This window comes from Quercus lobata, chromosome 10 (genome assembly GCF_001633185.2).
Source record: "Quercus lobata isolate SW786 chromosome 10, ValleyOak3.0 Primary Assembly, whole genome shotgun sequence".
NCBI classification, from domain to species: Eukaryota; Viridiplantae; Streptophyta; class Magnoliopsida; order Fagales; family Fagaceae; genus Quercus; species Quercus lobata.
Window position 1 is genome coordinate 55,140,606 of NC_044913.1, and position 11,400 is coordinate 55,152,005.

At 37.8% G+C, this 11,400-nt stretch overlaps 1 protein-coding gene across 1 annotated transcript; it reads right to left on the reverse strand.

The window, feature by feature from the left end:
* Positions 1-953: 953 nt before the first annotated feature.
* Positions 954-1,964, reverse strand: LOC115962873. Its single transcript, XM_031081752.1, has 2 exons — positions 1,617-1,964; positions 954-1,537 (listed from the first exon to the last, which is right to left on the reverse strand). The coding sequence occupies exons 1-2, from the start codon at positions 1,710-1,712 to the stop codon at positions 1,316-1,318; spliced, it is 318 nt and encodes a 105-aa protein (XP_030937612.1). The 5' UTR covers positions 1,713-1,964; the 3' UTR covers positions 954-1,315.
* Between the last annotated feature and the right edge of the window lie 9,436 nt (positions 1,965-11,400).

Genomic DNA, 11,400 nt, shown 5'->3' on the forward strand with positions numbered 1-11,400 from the left:
CGCAAAGTCACCCTAGCAACCAAAGACCCAGCCCAAGGGAAACTCAGCCCAACCTAGGAAGGTCCCTACCAGGTTGTCCATTACTCTAAATAAGGTAGTTATCACATAGAGACCTTAGACAGGCAGAAACTGCCACGACCATGGAACATTGAGCACTTGAAGAAGTACCACCAATAGATGTAACAGATAATTGTATTCATTTTTGAAAGCAATAAAAGAACTATTCAGCCAATGACCTAATGCAAGCAAACCTAACAGCTTAAAAGCCAAAAATTAGCTGAGTAACAAGACTCTGCCTAGACGGATGTAAGTTACTGACGAAGCCAAAAATGACAAGATCCCTTAAATGGGTGTAAGTCACAAAAATTGGCTAAGTAATAAAATTCTGCCTAGACAGATGTAAGTTACTGACGAAGCCAAAAATGACAAGACCCCTTAAATGGGCGTAAGTCACAAAAATTGGCTAAGTAACAAGATTCCGCTTAGACGGATGTAAGTTACTGACGAAGCCAAAAATGACGAGATCCCTTAAAATGGATGTAAATTAACCATAAAATTGGCTAAGTAACAAGATTCCCATAGACGGATGTAAGTTACTAATGAAGCTTAAGAATAACAAAATTCATTCAACGGGTATAAGTCAGAAAATTTGGTTAAGTAACAAAATTCTGCCTCGACGGATATAAGTTACTGACAAATCAAGGCCCCATTAATGAAAATATCAATGCAAGCTACTGACACAGAAAAAATAACTAAAAGAGTGAAGCAGACAGATCACATGCAATCACAAAGTATCATGCAAGGCAAGAACGAAAACAAGTATAGAATTCCTGATAAAAATAAAGGCCCAAAAACAACGGGCAACCAGCATTGTTTCAATATTATAATTAAAAGCCCATAAACATTGGGTAGAAACATTGTTCTCAACTTGAAATAATAACATTGTTCTGAAAGTAGAATGAAAAAAGGCCTAAAACACACTAGGCAACAATATATATATGTAGATGAACACAAAGCAGGTTTAGGCAGTAGCTACATCATCACCATCAGGAGGGGGCAAATGAACGTCTCTAGGAGCATCTTTAGCAGGAGTCGTGGATTGGGAGGCCTCATTCGCTGCCATCTCCTGGTCAACTACCTCCATGTCCAAGTTCTTGAGGTCTACTCCAGAAGGATGTTTGACCAGGTACCGACAAAGGAGCTCAAAGCCCTTGTAGTACCAGCTGAAGAGTACAGTTTTGTACTTCTCATTTTGTTGGAAAGCCACGACGGCCTTGGCGGCAATGGTCTTCAGCTTCTCCTTAGCAGCCTGGAGTTACTCATCCTTCTCCTGTGTGACCTGTCTCTCCGCTCTGGAGTCGTCCCCTAAAGCCTTGACCTTCTCCTTGATGGTGTTGGCTTCGTCCATAACAACAATTATATCTTTCTTCAACTTAGAATTTTCTGCCTCCAGAGCCTCCACCCTGGACACTGCCGAAGCAATTTTGGCTTCGTGAGTAAGGTATTCAGAAGTGATGTGAAGACTCTCCCCTAGCACCTGAGAATTGGATCCAACACTCAAGATGACGCAAAAGGAGAAAGAAAAAGAAAAGGGAAAAATTGCATAAGTACAATACCTGAACGAGTTTATGGATGTGATGACCCACAATCTCATGAGAGGGCACCCTCAAGAAGACCTTTAGCTCCTCAATAGAGAAAGACTCCTGTGCCATCGACAATCCAAGGCCAGCATCGTCAAAAACAGAAGACGACCGAGAATTGGCTTTGTCCTTTCCCTTATCCTCCACCTAGGGCCTTTTCCAAAGAGGAGTGATTTCTTCCATCGAGGTAGTCGGGGAGGCCATCCTCGAGGGCTCAGTGACCGGGGAAGGAGGAGTAGCGGAGACACATTTCTCCACAACCCGTACTGTCCTCTTCCCGATGCTGGAGAGGGGCTTGTTCTTCTTACCCCTCATCTTCGCATACATCCCCTTGTTAAATTTGGTCGTCATCCTTGCAACAAAACACCTGTCAAAAAAAAAAAAAAAAAAAAAGAGGGAGAGAAAAGGAGTAGCAATGACGAATTTGACACCTTTTTTCTTCAATTTCAATGGTTCGCAGAATGAAAGTAGAAGGCTTTGGCCCAAGGCAGTGAAGAGTTAGAGTTCGTGAGTCAACCAGATCGTCGAAGTCTTCAATCGTCCTCGCGTACTCGATAGCTACTTCAACATGCTACTTGTATCTGCTCTTAAGCCTTGGCTGTTGCTTGACTGCGCACAAGACAACAAGTAAGAGGGTTAGTAGAGACGACACACATGAAAAGAATAAAGGACAAAAGGACTAGCATGGAATGACGCACCTAGACTCGGGTTTCTCCACTAACGGAGCAACCTAGGGATTTCCCCCCAAATTTCATCAGAATTGGTTTCCCAGTCATCCTCGGAGACAAAGAAGAACCGAGACTTCTAATATCGAAACAACGAGGGTAAGCCCTTGACGATCCTAGCATCCCTGACCCAGGGCATGAGCTCATAATACCCATATTTTTTTGATTCCTTCAAACGATACAAATGGATGAACTCGTCCGCCCTGATCATATCTCCCTTGGTAGTAGCCAGCCATATTTCCATACAACTAACCACCATCCTTCATGAGTTTGGCATAAGTTGTCCAGGAGCAATAATGAAGTGGTTTAAAAGCTCCATGATGAAGGGGTGGATGGGGAATCTCAACCCACACAAGAAAGCGACCTCATAGAAGCACACCTTCTCGGGTGAGAAGTGACAAGCTCGTTCCTCAACACAAGGGAGATGAACCCTAACTCTCTCGGGAAATTGACTGGCTAAACCTAGAAAGGGTCTTGATGTCTAAGCCACACTCTTCCCCAAGGGTAGAAAAAACCCTAACCTCCCTTTGGGCTGGAAACCGCAATGTCTACCTCCACACCCACAGGGTTGTCGCTAGACGACAGCCCCGACTCAAGCTCGCTAGATCTCACTTCTGACATCCCTCTTCGTTCAGTTACCAAACCCTCGAACCAATTAACTGACTAACGCAGCAAGGGAAGCAACTCAACCAACACCACATTAAGACTATTACCCTTAAAAACAAAACCCTCAATCAAAGGAGAAAAGGAGTGAGAAACACCTAAGGAAGCGCCCAAACACATAAAAAGGAACGAGGTAGAGGGACAAGCTATCCTAGCTTCAGAGCTACTAACCATGGAAACCCAAAAAATCCTAAATGCCCCAAAGAAAAAAGAAAAAGAAAAAAAAAATCAAAGGCCAGCACAATGTATCTATACCATACAAAGCAATCTATGCCATAAAAAGCAAAAGGAAAGAGAAAACAAGAAACATACCTCAAAGGAAGCAACCACAGGACGCAACTCAAAGAAAATCGCAAGGTGGAATAGATCGTAGAAGAAGAAGCATAAAGCAATGATTGTGAAAGAATTGGAAAAAGTGAAAGGGCAAAGAGAGAAAGGAAGTTTAAAAACTAGGCCCAAAAACTGAAATTCAGCGGGAAACCCAAAAGCCACACAACCGGAGCATTAACTCCACTGATCAGAACATGCCACATGGCCACAATGCGCGTGGCGCCGCCACTACGCATTAAATATGGAACGTTACCCTAAGAGCCATGTCTTGGTAGGAAACTTTTCATCTTTTGATGATCATCATGACGCGCCACGACGCGCCATGACGACCACAGAACTTGGGGGGCAGCTGATGGGACCGATGAACTCCCTTTTTTCTGGACGACCTGATCGAGTATATTTGTCCACCTTGACATAACATAGACGGAGACAGGCAAGTCATTAATGAGAGAATTCAATACCACGAGCAGTTACCAAACAGTTGTCAGGCCGTTGGAGCCTCATCAAAACCCACATTCATGAACCCAGGGGCGTTACAGAAGGAGCATTAAAGCCACAATTAAGGCCCCAACGGCTAGAAACTATGAAGCTATATATACACACTAATCAAAGACAAACAAGGTACATAAGATTCACCCAAAAAGTACTTTGATATTCAGAACTTTCTTATTATTCCCAAAGAACTTCCATATACTGACTTTGGCATCGGAGACGTTGTGGCAGGCACCACATCGGTGACCACCTTAGGAGAGACTTTGTCCTAGGTTTGCAGGAGTAGTGATGGGGATTCGTTTCCATTTGGACGAACCAACAAGACTGACGATCTTACGCATCATCACCATTGATGCCATTTATCAAAGACATCATCACAGTAGTGAAAAAGGGTGATACCTCACCATCCTTATCCTAATTCGAAGTAGAAGTGGTGATGGTCTCGCCCTTGCTAAACCTGTAAGTCGCAATGACTCCAATGTTGTTCTTTCTTTCAACATGTTGTGGTTGGCTTTGTTAATGGCAATACAGTCTTGTGGTTGTTGCTAGTGTTATAGGTGAGTCTCGTGGTTGTTGCTAGTGTTGTAGGTGAGTCTGGTGTTGTTGCTTGGTGATTTGCTTTTAAACGAGCTAAGTACTATAATTTTTGACTTCTTCATTTAAATCTATTTTGAACACAGGCAAAATTTGATCACTAAACATGTTCAAGTTTGGTTTATTTTCTTGTCAAGAAAGAGTGAGATTGTTCACAAGCTATTTGATTAATTTATTCTTTTCCTATATATAGTAAACCAATTACTAAAGTATTTTATCCTTTCACAATCTATGAATTTTTTTTCTAACAATGAATGGACTATCTATATTATCAATAAATTACAAATAATAAATTAATATCATATGAAACTATTTAGAAACTTAAACAATTTAATTTCAAGTCTATATAAATTTATTCTTAATCAACTTATATCTAGTGTACAAAACTCCCACTTTTGCAAGATCTAGAAGATGTCATTGCAGGTGGCCATACTCCCAATTTATTTTAGAGGCTAATTCCCGGATATTTTTCATCAAGTTTATATAAAAAATAATAAATTACAACATACCCACGTATGGTTTGACCGAAATTTAAGTTGACTGAAAAAATAATAATTTAATATAATAGAGTGTAGAATAGACAATTAAATGTGTGTTTGTTTTGCAAAATGGTTAACAAAAAAAAAAAAAAAAATGCTAAAATAGACTATTTGCATAATATGATACGAATGCTCTATATATTGGCAGCGGAAGATTGAATTCTAGAAAAACTTTTTTTTATTATAGAATAGTATCACTGATATTATTTGCTAAGAAGGGAAATCATTTACAACAAAAGCTAAAATGTCTAGAAGAATGTCCTCCATCGAGACTGAAGAATGGAAAGATAATCAAACTCTTCTTGCTAAGATATGGGCTACAAAATTACCTACCTCCTAGTGTGAGAGATAAAGTAGATATTTAGCAAACCCGCAATAGACTTAAAGTCTTTAACAAGGTTACCAATGAGAGAGAGGGGAGAGTCTCCCACTGTTAGGGACCTAATAGTTAATTTAGAGTCTCCTACGAACACAATCTTGTGTTACAATGGCCGTATTTAGCCAAATAACTTATCAGAAATTATATATATACTTACCCGTAAACAATAATCTGCCAAAATGACTCGTCCATTCGTGCTTCGTCCGAGCTTCCCCATCAACTCAACTGTTTTGGACACTGCCCTCACATGACTTGTCGTTGCTGCCACATGCCATCCGTACAGATGGCCATTCGTCTCATCTTGAAGGTATTACCCTCTTAAAGGTCTAATTCGGAGGCACCAAATTGGTTAGGCTTACACAAGGTACAGTGAAAATCTGCCCAAAATTATTAATAATCATTCAAACATATAGTTTCACATCAAACAGAGTGTTGCCAAGTTCCAACACTCGAGCAAAAAACTAGAAGAAAAAGGCGAGTTAGAAAACCAAAAAAAACAAACATGGCTCAGAGTAATTGAGCAAATTTTTTTTAAGAATTGACTACAATTCTTTTAAACTAGCCCAGATGCGGTGTTGGATTTGATTTGCTTTTGACGAGCGGGGCTGAAAAAACCAGAGACACATACGTCTGCCACCTATAGTTTGACCTTAAGAGGCGGTTGGAACAAACTGGGGTTCGCCATATTCTCACTCTACTAAATCTTCTTCATCTTCATAGTAATTAGGTGAAAGCAGAAAGAGCTGCGGCGTAGAGGACTATTGCTAGTGCCGACAAAATGAAAGCCATTGCATAAATCTTGCAAAACCTTTCAATCCTTGGCTTGTGTTGGATCATCAGGGAACTGAAGGCGCCCAAAAATGCGAACAGGGTACAGATTATAAATATATGATAGAGCGATGGTTGGTCACTGAAGAAGACTGGAACAGGCTTACCGTCCACGTTTACCTGGGGAAGAACCATAGAAATTGAAGCTGCGGTGGAGGAGATGCAAACGATTGATTTCATGGGGCATATGGTAATCAAATTTGAAGGCACAAATCTTTTTGAACTGGGAACAAGTCTGTCTTGAAGCGATGGTGCCGAAGACTTCATGCTTTTTCTAACTTACCAATTAGTTGCCGACTAATCGAAGGATCGCTATAGTCTGTGCAACTAAACTTTTGGGCTAAAGAATTGCAGTCCTTTTGTGAGTCTCTGATATATATATTTAACAATATGATTATTTTAGGAATTTTGTTGCTTTCCGACAGCAGAAAGCAAAAGGCTGAGCAAATAGTCTAATTGTTTTTACCTTTGTGGACCCCAAAATGAACTGACCAAACAATATAACAACACACTTCAAATCAATTGCGAGGTAATCGGCTAGAAACTTCCACGAAAATACATTTGGGGACTTTATTTTTTGATGAAATGTGAACCTTTCGAGGTCTTTACGCGTCAAGAAATACTATTAATAAATTTTGCCCATAGGTTTCCTCCAATAGTAGTAAAAAAAAAATAAAAACCTTAAAAATTAGGAAAAACTTACTTAGGGCAATTTTAGTTCTAAAAAACTGAGCCCATTCTTTGACCATAAAAATTTGAAAAAAAATCTCAAATCCCTCGTAAATTAGGACTCCAAATTCCGAATAAATACACAAAAGCACAACCCAAAATTCCTAACCTCAAAGATCCAAACTTCAGGAGGCTCACTACCGAAGAAAAAAGAAAAAAAAAAAAAGAAAAAAGAAAAAAAAAAGGAGGCTCATTACCGTTTGTATTAAAAAAAAAAAAATCACTTTTACGCCGCCAACTGCAACCGAGCAAGTGGCCATGACAGCCATCAACAAATTAGCCCCACTCAACATTTACGCCACCTCCACAGCGCCGCCTCTGCAGTAATCTTTGGTCTGGTATGAGTTTCTTACTCTCTCTATCTATGTTCTGTTGTCTGCAACTTTAACTGTATTGTTTTTAGACTAAGAAGAAGACAGAGTAAAGTAGTTTTTTCACTATTTTGGACTTGATACACACTACAATACAATAAAAAGTATTTGTACTTTTAAGTTTGAAGAGGCAAGACACCACCACCGATGACACTTCATTGCACAACATAATAACACTTAATGGTTTCCAGCTAAGCAAGAATCTAAGCTAAGCAACAATCTAATTGAAACCAAAAATTAAATAATAAAAAACCTAAAGCAACCATAGATTGTTTTGTACTGCAACCTCGTTAACACTTAAATTGAATTTATTATAATTTGGTAGAAGTAATTTTTTAAATTATTTGTTTAATTAATAGGAATGGCTTGGATAATTAAATTAAATTATTGTTTATAGACTTGTTATAATGAAGCTTTCGTAACAAGACGGACAATGAGTTTTTGAGTGAGTGATTTCTAAAGAATTTAGTTCAAAATCAATTATAAATGATTTTAATGTCATGAAAGATGACACATCTTTATTAAGTTATAGTTAATTTGTCAAATAAAGAATGTTTTCAATCATTATTTTTGTTAATACTTAAGAATTTTGTTGTGTTTATCTTGGTAAATAAAAAATATTGTAAATCATTTTTTTAATACTTAAGAATTTTATTGTGTTTACCTTTTTTTTTCTGGAGTAAATTCCTAACTCCGCCACTGGGTTAAATAGTGGGGGTTAACTTTTTTTTGGTTGATAAGGGAGGAAAGAAATGCATGAAAGAAATGCATAAAAATAAGTATAACTTCTCCTTGACCCACTTTTTGCAATCCACTGGGCGGAAATGGAGAGGAACCGTGCTTTCTTTAAAATTTTGAAAGCTAACAAAGTGACCTTTAACTTTTCCAAGTCATGTTAATCACATGTTTTCCCCATGATTTTAAACTCTTCACTCTCTTAAATAAGAGCATTTGTAAATCCCCAAATTACTATTTTACAATCAAATACTCTCAAATACAACTTTATTCGGGTTGATAATGCTAAAGATTTTTAGCAATTGTGAATAATGAGATGGTATTTTTAGGAATTACCGTAGTTGTGGTTATAAAATAAGGGAAATGCTAACGAGTGCCTTTAAGGCACTGGTTAAGAATTCAGTTTTTTATAGGAAAAGAAAAAAAACAATTAATGTTTGGCAGTTTTTTTCATTTCTCATAAAAGTGATGTTAAAACTTTCTTAAAATGGATTCTTAACCAGTGCCCTAAGGGCACTCGTTAGCATGACCCATAAAATAATATACATTATTTTATTGGCTCTCTCTTCTCTCTCTTTATTTATTTATGACATTCCTTCTCTATCTCCTCTTCTCTCTCTATCTTATTTCTAACCCTCCTCTCTCTCGTTCCGCTCCCACCTCAGACCTTGCCACTAGTGTGGGTTAACCATCGTGGGTCATGGATCTTTTGGCAGATCAACATTTGGTGGTGGCATGGGTTTTGTCTTTTCTCACTCTCTCTCTTCTTTGTCGCTTCTATTTGTGGTTTTGAATTGGTGGTTGTGGGTTTGAATTAGTGGTTATGGGTTTGGATTGGTGGCCAAATTGGTGGGGCTGTGTGGTGGTGGAAAATCTATGTAAAAAAGATAATACAATTCAAACGTATGTATATATATATATATATATATATATATATATATAAAAGGATCGAACTTAAGGAACTTTTACTTTAATACTATGTTAAATTACTAATTCTCCCAAAAACTTAAACTATTTGAATATAATATTATTTAATCATATACTTCTAACAAGTTAGATTTAAATGATTAAATCCACCATCTCCTAATAACTTAAAATTTTAGGAAAATTGGTAATTTAACATGGTATTAAAGTAGAAGGTCTTGAGTTCGATCACTGTCTTTTCTACTCAATCTTCCATTTAAAATCTCACGTGTTAGACTTCACCTATTAAAATGTAGTTTGAGCCTAGGCCTATTTAAGACCGATTGGCTTGCCGCTATTTGACTGATGAAGCTACCAGTTGGCGGCAATTCTGAAAGTTGTAGACCTGATGAAGTCGATTCGAGTGATGGGTGAGAGAGCTTGAAACTCAACAAACCTAACCCGTCTAAAAACCTTCTCTTCCACCATTTTTTTGACAAGTTCTCTGACCATTTGAAGGTTCCTTTGACATCTGCATCAATATTCTGGTCAGATATCAGTGGCTTCGTCTCATTTCGACAATATTTTTCTCTCTCTCCACCAATGTAAGGAGATCATGGCCAAATCCGATGAAATCACCCCCCTTTATCACAAACCTGACGAACCCAACACTCGACCACCACACAATGAGGCTTAATCTAACGTGCCTGGTGGGTCGATGGTGGGCTCCTTTCTTCCCCACTCGAAGATAGTCATGTCAAGTTCGAGTTGGGCACAAACTCGACTCGGCCCAACCCGTGGACACCCCTAGTTGGAGCCCATATGTGAAGCCCATCTATTAAAATGTAGTTTGAGCTCACATGTGTTGGTGAGTGTTGAATTAAATGATTAAATCCATCATCTCCTACTAGTTTAAACTTTTGAAAAATTGATAATTTAATTGTCTACACTCTAATTTTGGTTATTTAACAGTCCATACTCTAATTTAGGTAGTTTGAACCCACACGTGAGGATGATTGTTAAAATTAAATAATTAAATCTACCACGTCCTAATAGCTTAAAATTTTAGGATAATTGGTAATTTACTGTCCACATTCTAATTCAAAGTTTACACAGATAAAATAATATTCCAATATGTAGCATTGTTTCTATCTCCAACCACTACCAATCAGATAAATCGGAGAAAGCAATGTTTTCTTAGCTTACATAGAAAAAAAGAAATAGAGGAGAGAGGCATAACATAGATCTACAATTTTTTTAGAATGAATAAACCAAAAAGAATGGTATGTAGCACAACGAATTTAAAGCAGCTCCAAAGGAAGATTAAAAAAAAATCTCTTCATGCTTTGAACAGTGAGAATGGCAATGTCTCCCATCGGCGAGTACAAAAATCTGAGGTTTGAGATATTCTTTTGCATTTGGTTTTCAATTCTGTTTTATTGAGAGAGAGAGATAGAGATTTTTCCATTTATGAGGGAGAACATGAGTTGTGAACCCTTAAATTCTCACATAGATTTGTCATATAAAAAAAAAAAAAAATCTCACACAGTCACACAGAGAACGAACGAACAGTCAAGATGAGGTATCGAAAAAATCTCACCAATGAAGTTTTATTTTATTTTATTTTTATTTTTTACAAGCAAAAAATGTATCACCCCAAAACGAAACACAAAAGAAAAAATTAAGGGCTATGACGTTATAATTTTAACCGAGGGTATTTTTGTGATCTCATCTTCAAGATATTTCTACCAAGTGGCCCATATTGCTCCAACACCCCCTGGTTTACACGTTCTCTCCACTCCATTTCCTCTCTCTTTCTCATTTTCTTCTTCTTGTTTCCTCCACCACATGGCCGACCAATTGAAGGCCCCATTTTTTCACCACCACCTATTGTCATCACCAAAAGCAACCTAGACCACAGCACCATGTCAATTATCGGAGGCAGCAAGTATTCCCATAAATTTGCTGAAATGGAGGTGTTAAGGTGATATCTCTCGGACCCATTCTTGTTTTAAAATGGGTAATGCAAAGTTTAAAACATGGGTTGTATGAAACGTTTCTTATAGTTCTTTATGACTAACGGCTTTGTACGGGTTTTGGTTGGGAGGACTTATTTGGCATAGTATTAAAATTAAAATAATTTTCTTTTGGGACTTCAAATCTGTCAAGGAAAGATTGAGTTAGTTGCACTAAATAATTTTTAATAAATTATAGAAAATTTATTTTGAGCTGAATTTTTGGTGGTATGTACTAGACAAACGGAGCTTTCTTATTTAGTATCTGTTTGGATGTTGCTGAAACACGGTGTATCTGCGTTCTACACAGTGGGACCCATGGCTACAATGCCCTCGAAATAAACGCAACAACTTCAGCTGAAACGCATAAAAACAAGAACTTGAACACACAGTTTCAATAAAACATTGCATGCTTATACTGTTTCAATAAAACTGGGCATGTGTTGTTCCTTTTCTT

Bases quoted from the DNA above. Each gene is read 5' to 3' on its own strand.
- LOC115962873 (XM_031081752.1), bottom strand. From the start codon at position 1,712: ATGGCACAGGAGTCTTTCTCTATTGAGGAGCTAAAGGTCTTCTTGAGG. The intron at 1,538-1,616 runs GTATTGTACTTA...TCCAATTCTCAG, and splicing joins ACATCCATAAACTCGTTCAG to GTGCTAGGGGAGAGTCTTCA.